General features: G+C 45.0%; 3 protein-coding genes across 3 annotated transcripts; 2 read left to right on the forward strand and 1 right to left on the reverse strand.

Annotated features, from left to right (window-relative positions):
• The first annotated feature begins 735 nt into the window (after positions 1-735).
• Positions 736-3006, forward strand: LOC147930585 (uncharacterized). Its single transcript, XM_087476944.1, has one exon. The coding sequence runs from the start codon at positions 736-738 to the stop codon at positions 3004-3006; it is 2271 nt and encodes a 756-aa protein (XP_087333070.1).
• Positions 3007-12603: 9597 nt separating this feature from the next.
• LOC104731902 (uncharacterized) lies at positions 12604-14398 on the forward strand. The gene has a single exon (XM_010451415.3). It carries the CDS (start codon positions 12827-12829, stop codon positions 14213-14215), a length of 1389 nt encoding a protein of 462 aa, XP_010449717.2. The 5' UTR covers positions 12604-12826; the 3' UTR covers positions 14216-14398.
• Positions 14399-15545: 1147 nt separating this feature from the next.
• Positions 15546-17190, reverse strand: LOC104731903 (homeobox-leucine zipper protein HAT4). Its single transcript, XM_010451416.3, has 4 exons — positions 16799-17190; positions 16371-16672; positions 16102-16181; positions 15546-16005 (listed from the first exon to the last, which is right to left on the reverse strand). Exons 1-4 carry the CDS (start codon positions 16959-16961, stop codon positions 15690-15692), a joined length of 861 nt encoding a protein of 286 aa, XP_010449718.1. The 5' UTR covers positions 16962-17190; the 3' UTR covers positions 15546-15689.
• Positions 17191-17756: the final 566 nt, after the last annotated feature.

The raw sequence follows: 17756 nt of genomic DNA on the forward strand, positions 1-17756 counted from the left end.
TAAAAAGAAAATAAGGCTTAGCGTAAATAAACCAAAAGAAGAGAATCAAGATTCCTCTGAGGGTCATATGCCTACGCGACCTACTCTCTGTCATATTCTCTAAACGTATTATCAATTAATTGCTCTGTTTATTCTACCACCCTTTTTCTTCTAACAACTTTCAGAATTTGCTTTCTTAATTGTATTAGACAACCAAACCAGATTAACGGCTGGTGTAGATCATGACTGAAATACGAGTTGAACAATTTGGCGCTGTTAGGGGTGGATCCAACCCCAACAAAAGGGCCCGGCCCAGGAAAAAGCCCAAGGAATCCCTTTCAAGAGAAGAGGGTATTATGGTCTTTTATATGGACGAACCGACACGATTCCCTATAAATACAGGCGTACGGCCCGCATTTCAAGGGATCGTGAAAAAGGCAGCAGAATTCGTACAGCAAAAACCAGAGCTCAGCTCGTCCAAGAAAAAGTCAACGCTTTCCAGCCTATAGCTCGGAGAGTCGACGAGCTATCAGCCCGTCGATTACTTTGTTTGTAACTCGTTTACATTGTGTTGTAATCCGTCCTTTAGTGCCTCGGCACCGATATAATAAAGAGAACTTCGACCCTCCCTTGACCGAACTAAATATTCTAATTGTGACCAAAAGGGACATCAACAATTTGGCGCGCCAGGTAGGGGGCACGACAAGTCAAAGTTTTCTGAAAAATTGAAGAACGGACCTACACCAACTAAACGAGATGACGATAGTTGACAAGGAAAGAAGCAAAGACGCAAGCTCGTCGGGGGGAACAGTCACCCCGGCGACGGATCAAGTGGAGCAGATAATCCTTCCCACGCCAGATGCTCCAAGGAAAGTTGTGACGGTAGAAAGCCCAGAAACGTTCGTCATAGCTACAAATTTGACGACCCCAGCGACCGCAGAGGCACCACAGGCGCCGACACAACTCTCTCTGCTCAATAACCAGCCCGTCTCCAGCATAGACGAGCTTTTTCAAGGAATCTTAACGCGCCTTGACCAGCAAGAAGAGCGAACAAACAACCGTTTGGATGCGCTCACTGCGGCGCAGCTCAATTCGCAAGACGAAATCAATCATCTCCACAACGTTCGGCTCACCCCAAGGAACTTCACCTCAGCAAGGACAACGCCAGGGCCATATGTACAGACCGGCGGATTAGAGCGCAATCCCGTCCAGCGCCTTGCCGAGCAGGGTACCGAAGTGGCAGATCGAACGAAGGATGCCGAGCTAATAGCAATGAAACAACAAATGAAAGAAATGGCCGCAATGATCCAGAAAGCGACGGATAAGGCACCCGAAGTCGGACTCATGCTCGAGGCAACACAGCGAACTCCATTCTCCCGACGACTCGCTACAACAGCGGTCAAACGAGCGGTCAAGCCAAGGTTGGGCCATTATGATGGAACGGTCGACCCACGAGACTTCTTGCTCACCTTTGGCGTGGCCCTCGGCCCATTGCAGTTCAGCCCGGCAGAATACGACGCAGGAGCTTGTCAAGTTTTCGCCGAACATTTGACGGGAACCGCCTTGAGTTGGTTCTCGAGGCTACCACCAGGATCAATCGACAGCATCAGGGAGCTGATAACTGAGTTTCTGAAGCAGTTCTCTGTTTTAATTGAGGACAAGAATTCCCACGCCGACTTATATGCCTTAACCCAGCACAAGGGGGAATCGCTTCGGTCCTTTATTGGACGATTCAAGGAGATTTATGTCAACATCTCAATCCCCGATGCGGCCGCAATCGTTGCGCTCCGAAACGCACTATGGTATGAATCTCGATTCAAGGAGGAATTATCTTTGACACATGTCGAGACCGTGGCCGAGGCATTACTCCGAGCTGCAAAGCACATTGGGCTCGAAGAAGAGAAAGCTATCAACGCCAAGAAGTATTCCTCGGAGGCAAGTGCAATAACCAGACAGCCTATAGCCGTAGCTCCAAAAGTCGATTATGTCGAGCCACGGCAGCACTTCACCAAGAACCAAGATCGAACTCGCCGAACCTTTGCGATCGGCGAAAATAAGTATATCCGGAAAGAAGGAGCTGAAAATAGCGCGACCTCGTATTGTGACTACCATCAGAGTAATACCCACTCGACAGACGAATGTCATTACCTCCAGAGGATTCTGATGGAACGATATAAGAAAGGCACAATAGTCGTCGAGCCGGACAGAAGCAAGACAGTCCGACCTGGACGACATGATGCCAAGCGCGCTGAAAATAACGCTCGAAAGTTCGTCAAAGATTCAAAGATATTAGCCGACCAAAGTGAAGACGAGATGGAAATACCAAACCTACTAGCTGAGCGACGAGAGGACAGCGGTCGCGACAAACGACCGCATACAGACCGTAAGCCTGATCAACGTCCCCCGACTATAAGACGAATCAATATGATAATGGGTGGACTAGCCGGATGTAACGATTCGGTTAGAGCGATCAGAGATTATACTAAGAAGGCCGAAATGACGAAGTCTTGGCCGTCGCGGTTCGAGGCTGAAAGTATGCCAATCACCTTTGACGGAAAAGACCTGGAAGGTTTGGACCTACCGCACAACGACCCGTTGGTCGTCGAGCTCTTGATCGGTGAAAGCGAGGTGACGAGAATATTGATCGACACTGGAAGCTCGGTCAACGTCATCTTCAGAGACGTCTTGTCAAAAATGGAAATCGGCGAGCGGGACATTATGCCAGAATGTCACTCTTTGACGGGTTTCGACGGGGATCACCTTATGTCCGTCGGCACAATTACTTTGCCGATCTTCGTTGCGGGGATAGCCAGGTATTTCCGTTTCGCAGTCATCGACAAGCCGACAATCTACAACGTCATCCTCGGCACCCCGTGGATCCACAAGATGAAAGCCGTCCCATCAACGTATCATCAGTGCGTTAAATTCCCAACTTTAAAAGGGGTGTACACGTTGCGCGGCAACCAGCAAACCGCACGAGCCTGTTTTCTGATCGAGCATAAGCTTCGCACCGGAAAGAAATTATAGCAATCAAAGCAGCGAGTCGGCGACAACAGTACGTCGCCGACAGACGGAAAGCCGACTGCTGTCCAACAAGGCGTTGCCGCGGTCGAGGAGGTGAGCTTAGACGAGAACGACAAGAAGCGATGCGTGAATATCGGCACAGAAATAACATCCGCCATGCGAGACGAGTTAATACTTTTCCTCAAAACCAACATCTCAACGTTCGCATGGAGCGTGACTGATATGAAAGGAATCGACCCAAACGTCACGACCCACGAGCTTAATGCCGACCCAACGCATAAGCCGGTCAAACAGAAACGGCGCAAGTTAGGCCCTGAACGGTCGCAAGCAGTGAACGATGAAGTCGACAAACTCCTTGGTGCCGGGTCAATCGTGGAGGTAAAATATCCAGAGTGGCTAGCCAATCCGGTAGTCGTCAAAAAGAAGAATGGAAAGTGGCGAGTTTGCGTCGATTTTACCGATCTTAACAAGGCCTGCCCAAAGGATAGTTTCCCACTGCCAAGAATCGATCAGCTCGTCGAAGCAACTGCGGGCAACGAGCTGTTAACCTTCATGGATACATTCTCCGGTTACAACCAGATTCTGATGCACAAGGGCGACCAGGAGAAAACATCATTCATCACGGACAGAGGGACGTACTGCTACAAGGTCATGCCCTTTGGTCTAAAAAACGCGGGAGCGACGTATCAACGGCTAGTCAACAAGATGTTTGCCGAGCAGCTCGGCCGGACTATGGAGGTCTATATTGACGATATGCTCGTCAAATCACAGCATGCCAAGGATCATATTACTCACCTACGACAATGCTTCGACACCCTTAACAAGTACGGGATGAAGCTAAACCCGGCCAAATGCACATTTGCAGTAAAATCCGGCGAATTCCTTGGGTACCTGGTAACCAGACGAGGCATCGAGGCAAACCCGAAGCAAATTAAGGCGATCATCGATCTACCACAATCAAAGAACGCCAGAGAAGTACAGCGGTTAACTGGACGAATCGCTGCTCTAAACCGCTTTATATCCAGATCGACCGACAAGTGTCTACCATTTTACCAGCTTCTCAAAACAAAGGGCAAGTTCGAGTGGACTGACGCCTGTCATAGCGCGTTCAACGAGCTAAAAAATTATTTATCGACCCCACCAATTTTAGCAAAGCCGGAGCTAGGCGAAATCTTATTTCTCTATATCGCTGTCTCGGAGTCGGCCGTCAGTGGTGTACTCGTTAAAGACGACCGAGGAGAGCAACGGCCCATCTTTTATATAAGCAAATCACTTGACGACGCGGAAACTCGCTACCCAACAGTTGAAAAGGTCGCCTTGGCAGTAGTCACGTCGGCAAGAAAGCTCCGACCGTATTTCCAATCACATACTGTCGCTGTCCTGTCCAACCAACCTTTACGATCTATATTGCACAGCCCGAACCAATCGGGTCGACTAACGAAGTGGGCGATTGAACTTAGTGAATACGATATCGAGTATCGTACTCGGCCGGCCGCAAAGTCCCAGGTACTCGCCGATTTCTTGATCGAGCTGCCGTTTGGGGAGGCCGAACCAACACCTGTCGACCCGTCAGATGACCGATGGACCTTGCATGTGGACGGAGCGTCCTCTCATCTTGGATCGGACATAGGGATTCGACTGACTTCGCCGACCGGAGAAATTTTGGAGCAATCCTTCCGCCTTCGATTCCAAGCAACCAACAATGTCGCCGAATACGAAGCACTTATCGCCGGTCTTAAGCTCGCTAACGGAATGCAGATTAAACGGATACGGGCTTTTTGCGATTCCCAGCTTGTCGCCAACCAGTTCAGCGGCGAGTACGACACCAAGAGCGAACCTATGGCCGCCTACCTTAGTGTCGTAAAGATTTTGTCAAAGCGCTTTGACAAATTCGAACTCGTAAAAATTCCCAGAGGAGACAATGCTCCGGCCGACGCTTTGGCAGCACTCGCCTCAACATCGGATCCCGATCTTCGGCGAATCATCCCGGTAGAAAGCATAGATACGCCGAGCATAAGTGAAAATTACACCGAGACGTGCCTCGCACTCCACCAACCAAATGAAATAAGGACGACTTATCGGTCGATGAGGTCAGGCCGAAGGTGCAAACCCGCATCTGGCAGCGACGCGACGGATTGGCGGGTCGAAATCCGAGCATACCTAGCCGACGGTGACGTACCAACAGACAAATGGGCTAGACGAAGATTAAAAGCCAAGGCCGCCCACTACACTTTGATGAAAGACCATTTGCTCCGATGGACGGCGGCAGGAGCCTTGTTGCTTTGCATACACGGCGACGACACCGAGAGAGTCATGATGGAAATGCACGAGGGAGCTGGAGGAAATCACTCAGGTGGCCGAGCCCTAGCACTACGAATCAGGAAGCATGGCCATTACTGGCCTACAATGATATCTGACTGTGAAAAGTTCGTCGCCAAGTGTGAAAAATGCCAGCGACACGCCCCCATTATTCATCAGCCGACCGAACTGCTACGAGCTGGAGTAGCCCCTTACCCTTTCATGCGCTGGGCAATGGACATCATCGGCCCATTACCAACTTCCAGACAAAAGCGATATATACTCGTCCTAACCGATTATTTCACTAAATGGGTCGAGGCTGAATCTTACGCAAATATCAAAGCAAGGGACGTTCAACTCTTCGTCTGGAAGTACGTAATCTGTCGTCACGGCCTCCCATATGAGATAATCACCGACAACGGCTCACAGTTCATCTCCCTGCAGTTCGAAAATTTTTGTGCAAGATGGCGAATCAAACTAAGCAAATCGACGCCGAGGTATCCACAAGGGAACGGCCAGGCAGAAGCTACCAACAAAACCATACTCGATGGTCTTAAGAAAAGGCTAGACGCCAAGAAGGGCGCCTGGGCCGACGAGCTTGATGGAGTACTTTGGTCCTACCGGACGACCCCAAGGACGTCCACTAACCAAACCCCATTCTCTCTGGCTTACGGAATGGAAGCAATGGCACCGGCAGAGGTCGGCAGTTCGAGCCTCCGGCGGACAATGCTCGTTCAGAACACCGCGCTCAACAGTCAGATGCTCTTGGATAGGCTAGACGAGTTGGAGGAAGAACGAGATAAAGCACTCCTACGAATCCAGAACTATCAACTCGCCGCAGCTAAGTACTATAACAAAAAGGTCCATAATCGGCATTTTGACGAAGGTGATCTCGTCCTTCGCAAGGTCTTTGAGAATACCGCCGAACCGGATGCCGGGAAAATGGGAGCTAATTGGGAAGGTCCATATATAGTATCTAAGGTCGTCCATCCCGGCGTGTACGAACTCTTAACCATAGGCGGCAAACCGGTGCCGAGGTCTTGGAATTCAATGCATCTCAAGCGTTACTACTACTGAAAATCACCAAGCGAGCTCGGCTATGTGTAGCTCGTCCTTTTTTATAAGTATGAATAAGCATGTAAATGTGAACTACGATCGGCTTGATCCCTCCTGATCGGGGGGTACGTAGGCAGTCCCATTCTACGGGACCCAGCCGCCAGTAATATAAAATTTCTTTTTCAAAAATATTACCCTGGCCCGGTAATGACCCGACGTTCCGACGTATTATTCTAAGCCGAGTCGCACTCGCACAAAAAGGGTAAGCCGACTATTAACGGTCGCCCATGGTTATCTTAAGCAGAGTCCTAACTCGCATTAAAAGGGTAAGCCGACCATCACGAGTCGCACTGTTTTCAAAAAAAAAAAAAAGAGTGAAAGAAGAATTCTCGAAAGTAACATGAAATTTTGACTTGTTTAAAAAAAAAAAGGGAGAGAGGCGAAACACTCTGATGCGGGTGCCGACCCCATTACGGCACAAACCAAAAAAAAAAAAAACAAAAAAAACAAAAAAAAAAAACAACAAAAGCAACAACACACCAAAGACAAGTCATTCAATTCCTAGATCGGCGTTGGAAGGCACGTTCAATTCCAACCCGGCAATTGTCGTCTGCCAATAGCGGCACGACTCTTTCACATCCTTCAGCAGGTCCATCGGAATAGCCACACCTCGTCCAACCATGTCCTCGAGGTACGTACAAACCCCATTGACGCGACTACTTTCGCTAAAGTAGTGACTTGTGCTCTCCAACTGCCTCACATAACGGCGAAGCACGTCGATACGATCGCGACGAGCTTCGATCTCCTCCCGCTCCTCGAACGGCCTCCGACCAAGGGTGTCAAGGTCGCCCTGCTCAAGTGCGGGAACTACCACTTCCGCATAAAGATCTTCGCGCCGGGTCCGCTCTTCCACCAACCGATCCCATCGCCACTTTGGGAAGAAGAGCCCTTCGTCGATCAGCGGTTCAAGACATTCCACAACCCCGTCAATACGACAGAAGTCGTAGTAACGTTCGAACGAACGACGGGTGGCAATGATGTAAGCCCTTAGCCGTTGAATGCGAGCGTTGTAATAGGCAAGTTCCGATCGAATCACCTCGTCAGACCTAACGCCGAGCTGTTCCCGCGCCCTGCGTAACCACGCTGACCTAGTTGTCACCGGCATCAGAGCAACTTTCTCCTTCCTACAAAAAAAAAAACAACAAACACAACGAACTCACCAAGACAGAAGTGAAGGAAAACACAGACTATTTATAGAACGGGGGCACAAGTTTCCAAACGGAAAGAGCATTAAATGAGATCAATAAATCCAATAAGCAACGCTTCGAAAATAAAGCATTAAATGAGACCCTCAATTAATGCCTCCAAAAGGACGAATAAAGTTTTTCAAGGGAGCCGACCCCTATACACGGCGCATAAAGTACGAGGGAGCCGACCCCAAAACACGGCAAAAGAAAGAAAGTACGAGGGAGCCGACCCCTAAACACGGCAGAAGACAGATAGTACGAAGGAGCCAACCCCTCAACACGGCGACAACACTGATCACGAGACTAGACCAGCAACCGGAGACTCGCGCCCAGGAGTGGAAGGACGAGGTAACCCACCGGCAGAACAGTCCGGAACCTGCTCCTCAACTCCATGAGAAGGTTGGTCGGTGATTTGCGCCTCAACCCCATCTGAAGGACGGTCGTCAACCTGCTCCTGCTCGTCCAGTTCTTCGCCCCCGATCTCCCCACTCTCCGACCCTTCATCCCCACCCTCATCAGTATGACCCTCCGTATTCCCGCTGATTGGGGAAGTGATCCAAGTCGGAATTGGGGGGAGAGGCCCGGCAAAAATCTGAGACAAGTCAAAATCAGCGTCGGAGATGTCTGGCAGATCAAACTCTTCAACCTCGTCCTTCAGCTGATTCATCACGGTCACGACCTGGCCCTTAAGCTCCTCATCAAGCAAGGAAATTCGACCCTCGGCGGCGAGCGTCTCCAGCATTTGAACGTTCCCAACAGCTTGGTTGTATTCGAGGAATTTCTCCCGCGACGCTTCAACCGCTTCGGCGTGGCTTTTATGCTTCGCTAGGAGCCTCTGCACACGACCGGCCACCTCATGAAAGGCATTGATTCGCTCATGGTGCCCATATTCATCACGCCGATCCCTGAGCCTCCTCGTCTCCGAGCTAAGAGTTAGCTTCAGACCATTGCAGGAAGCTTCGGACTCCTTAAGCTTCGTCGAAAGAGAATCCCGTTCTTTGATAAGCCCACTCCGGTGATGTTCGAGCTTGGCCACAAGGTCGGTAAGCCTCTGGTTGGACCGAACTGCATCCCCCAATTGAGCCTCGAGGCGCTCAATCCTCTCATTCGACGCCCCTGAACGTTCCAGGTCTCGAACACGACGTTCGTAGCGGGTAGCCATGCGGTTAATACGCGCATTAAACTGACGAACATCAAAAGACGAACATCAAAAGACGCAATAAAGAGAAGAAAAGGATTAAAATACAATTGATTTAACTGACGAACCTCAAAAGACGCTTGAGCAACTTCGGTGACAGCATCGGACTCTTTCATCCTTTCAACAGAAGAGAGACGATCTTCGCCATAATGGATCTTTCGAAACAACTCGGCACAAGACTGCGAGTCAGATGGAAAGGGACGAGCTCCAGATGAATGGGCAAAATCCCAGCTGAAGTCGACCGACTTCGACTTCTTTAGCGGGACAGATGGCTCTTGTTCAGGGCCATCTTTCCTTTTCTGTGACCTTTGTGGAGGGTCGGCAATGCGACCAGAAGTCCCGTCCACCTTCCTCCTTGGGAGCGTCTCTTCAGGGCCAGTATGGCGGTTAGGCGGGGGAGACCTTTGACGGGTTTCCGCAGTTCGACGAGGGGAAGGGGGGACCTTTTTGGACGATCCTGCAGCTGGGGGATCGGAACCTCGACGAACATCCTGTCGGGGAGCCGACCGAGACGACGGCTCTGGAGCTTGGCGATAGCGAGCGGATGCATTAGGAACGTTTAAATTCAGTTTCCCCATAGTCTCAGCTAAAATAAAAAAAATATAATGGGGACAATATCAAAACAAAGCTCGCAACATATCTATGTACAACCAAAAAAAAAAAAGAGGGAAATAGTACCTCTTGGTCTTCGGCTAGATGCTGACTTCCGCGGACGATCCTTTCTACCCTCGGTTCCCGGCCAAACGAATGGGCAGCGGAGCTTAATCGCGTCTATTTCAGCTCGGAAAGAAGAAGGGTATGGAAGCAAACACCTCGGAATAACAACTAAAAAAAAAAACAAAAAGGGGGGGAGAGGTGTTAAAAAAAAAACAAAGGAAGCAAGTTAAGATAACTAATCAAGAAGGGTCGGCTACCGGGTGAAGGGTTCCACCCAGAAAACCAAGGGATCGACGGATCCTCCATAACCCCCGCGGCAACTTCCAAAAAGAAATATGAGCCTTTCCAGTTATACGTTTTACCCTTGGCACCCTCGACGAGCGTCGTCTTCTTTCCCGAGGCTACGTAATAAAGCCCGGGAGCCTTCTCCCGACTCGACGGATTCAGACACGTCAACTCTTCGAAGTGATCACAAGTGAGCTTGACCCCTGCAGCCTCGGCCATGATCGAAAGACCGACAGCATTTCGAAAGGTCGCCGGGGCAAATTGGGAAATAGCCGCCTTTCGACGAGAAAAATACGTCATCAAAAAAGACGGAAGAGGAAAAGTGAGTCCACACTCGGTGAAGTATTTCTCTGAAAGACAAATAAAACCGGAAGGTGCATCCCAGGGACGTTGAAAGGCGTTCGGAATCAAGATCTTCGGTCTCGTGTTCAGTTTCCTGGGACGATCCGCAACAACTGTCACATCAACCTTTAATTTCCCGATACGAAGTGCGTCAACTACCGCATCAATTTTTATCGACGTCGCCGGCATATGATTGAAGAGGTTCACGGTCGGCAAAGGGACATCGTCCAAATTAGGAGAAGACAAGCCATCGTTCATAGGCTCGTCTATCAGGGAAGGAATCTTGAAAGTAAGCCCAGAAGAGCTAGGGACTGCAGATCCCGGAGCGAGACGACGCTTTATCTCTTCGAATTGAGCCGCATCTGAATCCGTCGAAGACGAGTCAGAGGGTCTTGGAGAACGAGTTCGACGGCGAACAGACCTGGTAGAGTCGCTAGATTCAGAAGTCGTCGCTCGTCAAAGGTGACTTCCGGCAGAGGGATTGGACGACGCGGATCGAGGGGAATTCATAATAAAGGAAAAACGACGACACGCTAAAAGCAATATAACGACGAGATAGAAGAATGGAGAAATACCTGAACGACGGAAGCACCAAAAACACGAGAAGAAGATAACAAGGGACATCGAGGAAGCGATATTTATAGGGGGGAAAGAAGAATCCAGAAACGCCATCATTACAGCACGCGCTTCATGACGATCCAACTTCCGGATTTCACGCGCTCCAAGCACCGAACGCGACGATTCGACCCTAAACGTCGGAAACTGCACCTTCACGCGCTATTCTCCCACGCGCAGTCCTTCGCCTAAAGACTACGAACTAGAGGCGAAGGGGGGGGACTATTGTTAGGGGTGGATCCAACCCCAACAAAAGGGCCCGGCCCAGGAAAAAGCCCAAGGAATCCCTTTCAAGAGAAGAGGGTATTATGGTCTTTTATATGGACGAACCGACACGATTCCCTATAAATACAGGCGTACGGCCCGCATTTCAAGGGATCGTGAAAAAGGCAGCAGAATTCGTACAGCAAAAACCAGAGCTCAGCTCGTCCAAGAAAAAGTCAACGCTTTCCAGCCTATAGCTCGGAGAGTCGACGAGCTATCAGCCCGTCGATTACTTTGTTTGTAACTCGTTTACATTGTGTTGTAATCCGTCCTTTAGTGCCTCGGCACCGATATAATAAAGAGAACTTCGACCCTCCCTTGACCGAACTAAATATTCTAATTGTGACCAAAAGGAACATCAACAGGCGCCGTCTGTGGGAAATCAAAACAAACATCTAATTTTGAAAGTTATTAAACTTATAAAAGATGATAAATATTTTGATTCACCACATACGACGTCAATTGTTAAACTAGTATTATATATTAGATAGTGAAAATTGATGTAGGGATTTGGAGAGTTTTGTTAAGGAGGATCTAACTAAAAATAAGAACTTAAGAAATCAGAAGGGGAGAGGGCTCTATCAATCTCTTAGATCTAGACCTAGTGTATGAGGTTTTTTTCGTATCCCTCTACAATGAAGAGTCTCCATATTTATACACGTATTCATTAGGTTAATTTTGATATGCTTTTCCTCTCTTTTTGTAAATTTTTCTTTTCTTTATCCCTTGATTTTCTCTTTTCCTAACTGATTTCCTTTCTTCCCGTAGGTTGGTAACTTCCTTTCTTTCTTTTAAGTTGGCAAACATGAATGGGTTGTATAGGTTATTGAGTGGGCTAATTAATTTTAATTTGGCCTATGGTTATGTAAGGGTGTACAACCTATATTCAACAATCATATTTCTCTAAATGTAAAACGTAATTTTTTTTTCAAGTAACTATTTAGAACCGATCGTATGGTATTATGGTTGTGCCATTTGTTTTGATTAGCTAAATTTCATGCTAAATATATGTCTTTAATTGGTTGTTTTTTTTCGGTGTGGTGAACCACACTATCTCAATTTTGAGTGTTACAAAATTAGTTTAAGACAATTGAAATTTTGTCGGGTAGGTCAATTATATGCTCCATATATGTATATTGGACACACTAGCTAGTAATAGACCTTTTCTCGACATCTAACTAGCATATCATACCTGCTAAAGATAATTTGGTTCTAAATGTCATTTAGCTGTTCGTTTAGTGATCATACAGCCAAGCAAATCTTTTAAATGTTATAATATAAAACTTCGTTATTAAACAAGTTCTAGACGTCACAAAAGTAAAACAGTTCTTTTATATATATCTTCTACAACAGTACAACTCATACACCCTAAACTAAAACGAATAAAAAATTAATCATAGTTATAAATTTCTTTTGTAATATCCAATTTACATCTTGTGTAGTTCATGCACTACACATTCAAGTAAATTAAATTTGGATAATAATAATAATAATCTAAGGCACTAATAAAGACCATAAAACTACAAATTTTCTAATGTAACATTTGGATGTTCTTGACAAGTTTTGAGTAGCGATTCTCTAGTCGCTGTCAGTTGATCAAAAATAACGTTAGAATAGTATTGGAAACCAAACATAAAAGTTGGTAGTGAATTCACACATCAACTTGGATTTCAGATTTTGTTCTCTTCAATCTCTTTTTCTTCTTCTTAAGTATTTTTTTTATAGTAGGGAAGAAAAAAACAGAACTTAACCTCTAAGTCTCAGCATTTCCACTAACTCATCTCTCTGTCTCTCTCTTCTTTCATCACCAAAATAAAGAACCTTTACAACTTCTCTCTACAACATTCCCTTTTTCTCTTCAATGGTGGAAGCAAGAAGCTCGAAGAAACCAACCCAATTGGGTAACAAAGAAGATCAAAACCCTACAAAATTCTACTCTCGGTTCATCTTCAAAGCTCTTATCCTCACCGTGCTCTGCGCCGTCGTACCTGTCTTCCTCTCTCAGACGCCAGAGCTCGCTAACCAAACAAGACTCCTCGAGCTTCTCCACCTTATTTTCGTCGGCATCGCCGTCTCCTACGGCCTCTTCAGCCGCCGTAACTACGACGGAGGAGGAGGATCAAGCAATAGTGATCACAACAAAGCTGATCATCATAATAACAACAGTTCGCACTCCTATGTCCCTAAGATTCTTGAAGTGTCCTCTGTTTTTAACGTTGGTCACGAGAGTGAATCTGAACCGTCCGATGATTCTTCCGGCGATCACCGTAAGTTTCAGACATGGAAGAACAAGTACCACATGAAAATCCCCGACGTTGAGACTCGTTTCGTCGATCGAGTAAGTTCAGAGATCAGAGACAAACCTCTGCTTTTACCTGTTCGGAGTTTGAACTATTCTCGTGTTCCTGATTCCCCCGGCGATAACTCCGGTCGATGGGATAAAGTGAGATCCAAAAGAAAGATTTTGAAGACTCTCGGTGATGATAACGGTGATGTGCTTCCTTCTCCGATTCCATGGAGCTCAAGATCATCTTCATCATCGTCAAAGGAGATTGAATCTCTACCGTCCATTAAGAATCTGACTACAGTTGAATCACAACCGTTGATCAAGAATCTGACACCATCTTCTTCTCTCTCTTCTCCAAGAAAGTCGAATCCTTTACCTAATCTTGCATCTCCGCCACCTCCTCCTCCGCCTCCACCGCCGCTACCGGCTTTTTATAACTCATCGTCGAGAAAGGTTCAACCGGGAATTTATAGGGTTGAGCGGAGGGAATCAGTTCACAAGACAAAATTTGGAGACGGTGAGTTTCATCCTCCGCCGCCTCCGCCACCACCACCTCCGGTTGAGTATTACAAGTCACCTCCGACGAAATTCAGATTAAGCAGCGAACGGAGAAAGTCGTCGGAGCAAAAGATGAGAAGAAACTCTCCTAAAAAAGTGTGGTGGTCTGATCCAATCGTGGAATCCAAGGAACAAAACAACGAGAAGAATGATCAAAGAAGTAACTTGGGAAGCAAGGAAGTCGAAGAATTCGAGAATGAAGAACAGAGAAGAAGAGAAAATGAAATCCACAACGACGAGGTTGAGAAGAAGATAATAGAGGAAGAAGGAGTTTGTGAGAGCAACAATGTCAGTGACGTAGACAAGAAGGCAGATGAGTTCATTGCAAAGTTCAGAGAACAGATTAGGTTACAGAGAATCGAGTCTATCAAGAGATCTGCTAATAAGATCTCTGCTTCGAGGTAGAACGTAGTAATTATAGGAAAGAAATACATTTTCAGTTTATGTTGGTTATCATCATAAGGTTGTAATATTAAGGAGAACAAATACTTTTGTTATATTTTATTCAGCCAGGAAAATAAAAACTGGAATGGAGATGTATGTGAATTACTACAACTCAGATTGAAGATACCCTTCTTTCTATCTCTCTTTCTGCATTTGCACATGAAGATCTTATTAAGGTTTTTTCTTTGCGGCGAAAAGCTTCATAGATTAATGATCTGATGAGAATGAGATGAGGCTTGTCTCCAAAGAGAGTCAATCTTAATACCAAGTTGCTTACATAGAAAACATAAACCCTCGTGATCTTACCTTTATAGCAAACCAATTAATACGGATATTATCACAACAAGAATCAAATACATCCAAAAACGTTAAACGTATCCCTAAAGTAAGAAAATTTATCTAACTCGTGGGAAAAGGCTTGCCAATCTGACATGTAGCATTTTCAGCATCTCAGAGCAGTCTGATTGAAACACCATCGAAATGAGCTCTTTGAACAAGAGTACAAGACACATTTTTCTTTGGGATGTGAATGTTCTAGTTCTAGGCCTTGATGTCTCTTTGAGATGCCACTACCTATCGACCTGATGGTGCAAGGATCTCCCGATTGTGTTCGGGTTATTTACCGTGATAATCTCCGCGTCATATCCATCCAGCCCGGGTACAAATCTCCGCTCATGAAGTGTCGATTCCGCATGAAAATCATCAATTGTTGTATCAAAACATTTATATTTGGGCTAAGTGGGTGGATAAGAAGTGTACCCTATTAGCATAACCTCCATTTCAATAAGGCCTATACTCTCGACCCATACTCATCTACGACCATATGGTAATATCCTCAGTTGCAAGTTGTAATCGTACCAATTCACCAGTAGATTTGGCCCAACCTATATACTCAAAAATTTAAATAATTCAACTATTAACAAAATTAAATTGGCTGAAAACAAGTACACATTTCAACTATTTTTGATCACTATTTAGTATTTTAACATACGCCAAATGAAACAGTTTGGACCTTTTTTTTTTTTCATTTCCTACATCAATATTGTACTTCTTCCTTTGTCGCTAAGACACTATTTTAACCTAACACTAATTATTATTATCGCAATAAATTTTCTTGTCATAGTTTTCCAAAATATTTATTGCAAAAAAATATATATATTATTGAAACAAAACAAAAAAATGATTTCAAGTCGCAATATTGGATAATTTGATTTTGATGTTTAAAAGAAAATATATCGGATAAATATGGCTGTAGACATTTTGTTGTTACTCGTTAGCATGAACATGTTGGTTTAATAATCAATCAAAATATTAATCTGTTTTTTTCTTCTTCTTTTTTCTAAAAATACATACATGTTAACAACTACATGCATTCTGGTCCCTGAAACTTAATAAAATGACCAAAACACCCTTCGGTTGCCAAGTAAAAAAAGACTTAGGACCGAGGACGAAGAGCGTCAAAAGTCAAGCCGTGAGAGATCCTCGCAGCAGGAGCCCAAGCATTGACCGGCAACGACCCTCGGTGGTGCACTGACGTTGCAGCCTGTGGTGGTGGAGGGACCGACACGTGTTCGCACGAAGGGCACATGGTCAATGTGGTTGGTGGGCTCATGTGCATGTAGAACTGAGGAGAGAGCTTAAGTGCCCTTAACTCCGTTACTTCTTTCTGTAGCCTGCGGTTCTCTTCCGTTAGATTCTCGCAGCATCGCCTTAAGAACTCACAGTCAACCTCCGTCTGCTTCAGCTTTGTTCTGTTATTATTTACCAAAACACCCATATTAGCAAATCGATAAATCAGGGGCAAATCGGGAAACAGAGATGTGGTTTTTTTTGGGGGTTTATCTTACCTAGCTCGTCTGTTCTGAAACCAAACTTCCACTTGTCTAGCTCTTAATCCTAGTTGCTTAGCCAATGCTTGCTTCTGCTTCTGTTAAACCAAAAAAGTTGAAAACAACCTTGGTTCAGTCTAAAATTAACGAAAATGCCATTAACAAGTTAATATCTGCATTTATTATGAGTTACCAAAACCAATACTACTAGTAGAAATGTTTTCTTTTTTCCTCGTCAACAAGTAATAATAGTCTCGTTGAATACAATGAATGTGAATTTATTTTACCGGATTGAGAGTGCTGTGATCTTTGAAGGTTTCTTCGAGAATAGCAGATTGATCTTTGGAGAGTCTAAGTTTTTTCCTGGAGTTATCACCGTCTTCATCGTCACTGATTCCTCCTCTTGAGCCTTGTGGATCTGTGTCTTCCTCTCTCTCGCTTCTTTTCCCTGTAGAGCTTGAGACTGTGCTGTTAGGTGAAGATACTCCGGCGTCTTCGTCTCCGTATTCCGTCGTCGACGGTGGTATGTTCACGTCTATTCCACGGATGAAGGTTCTTGTTTCTTTTTGAGATGAATCTGAGTTTGGAACTGCATGCATAACATTAGAGAAGAAAAAAAAAGTGAGACTTTGCTGAGTTTTTCCTGGAAAATGAATATTTTTCTCGGGGAAAAGAAAAACAGAGGAACCAAGAAAGATATGAAGTAGTATAATACCTGAAGAAGTAAAACTCTCGTTCCAGGAGGATCTACGGGGTAATCCAAAAGAAGAAGAAGAAGGAGCAACAGAAACAACAGATGGATTTGGTTTGAGATTCATCTGTTTCTTTTGATAATTCAAGCCTAAGCTTAAACCCAAGTCGTCTTTCTCCAGCATCATCTTCTTTTCTCAAGAACAACAACAAGAAAGACTCTGTTTTTGCAATAAAGTTTCCTGCTTTGTTTTTTCTTTTGTGAGAGAGAGGAGAGAAGATGAATGGGTAAGTATAAGGAAGAAGGAGTAGAGAGTTAATATAGAGAGGTAGAGAGAGAGAGAGAGAGAGGAAATATTTTTTTATTTTATTTTTTCCAATCATGAGTGTGTGACTTAGCTGAGTCAATTAATTATTGATACTTTGGTTCAATGAAATAATTTTATAATTCAGAAACTTTGCTTCTTTGTCCCCTCTCTTAAACTCTCTCAACCTAATCAAATCTAAAGAAATAGTTGTATGATAAAATAATAATTATAGTCACACCATTAATGATTAATGTTGATGATATTAATGTATAACATCAAAATTTCTCAGTCAAAGATGATTTCAAAGTTCAAACTATCATTAATCGTTCATTTTGTAGGATATATTCATATGACTTTTAGTGGACATCTCTTCCTCTTTAGTCTTAACAAACAAACAAATAATGACTAGAACAAAATCTAACAATCATTATTTTAATTTGATTTGGTTAACATTGTTTTCAATTGCTTGCATGTAGTATTACTTTTCGTTTTTTTTTTTTCAATCAAATGGTCTGGTTTATAACGTGACTAGATTGTTAGGTCGTGAGAAGATATGAACTAGTCAAACAAAACTTACAAATCCTCTTTGAAATGTATTAACATTGGACATTTCATTTTCTTTCCACTATACCATCTACACCCAAACAAAATTATATACCTTATAAATTACCATGT

Source organism: Camelina sativa, chromosome 12 (genome assembly GCF_030686135.1).
Source record: "Camelina sativa cultivar CO46 ecotype springtype chromosome 12, ASM3068613v1".
Classification (NCBI taxonomy): domain Eukaryota; kingdom Viridiplantae; phylum Streptophyta; class Magnoliopsida; order Brassicales; family Brassicaceae; genus Camelina; species Camelina sativa.

Excerpts from the sequence above, each read along its gene's own strand:
- LOC147930585 (XM_087476944.1), top strand. The coding sequence starts at position 736 with ATGACGATAGTTGACAAGGAAAGAAGCAAAGACGCAAGCTCGTCGGGG.
- LOC104731902 (XM_010451415.3), top strand. The coding sequence starts at position 12,827 with ATGGTGGAAGCAAGAAGCTCGAAGAAACCAACCCAATTGGGTAACAAA.
- LOC104731903 (XM_010451416.3), bottom strand. The coding sequence starts at position 16,961 with ATGATGCTGGAGAAAGACGACTTGGGTTTAAGCTTAGGCTTGAATTAT. Across the intron at positions 16,182-16,370 it reads ATCACAGCACTCTCAATCCG|AAGCAGAAGCAAGCATTGGC; the intron begins GTAAAATAAATT and ends TTGGTTTAACAG. Across the intron at positions 16,006-16,101 it reads TTTCAGAACAGACGAGCTAG|AACAAAGCTGAAGCAGACGG; the intron begins GTAAGATAAACC and ends AAATAATAACAG.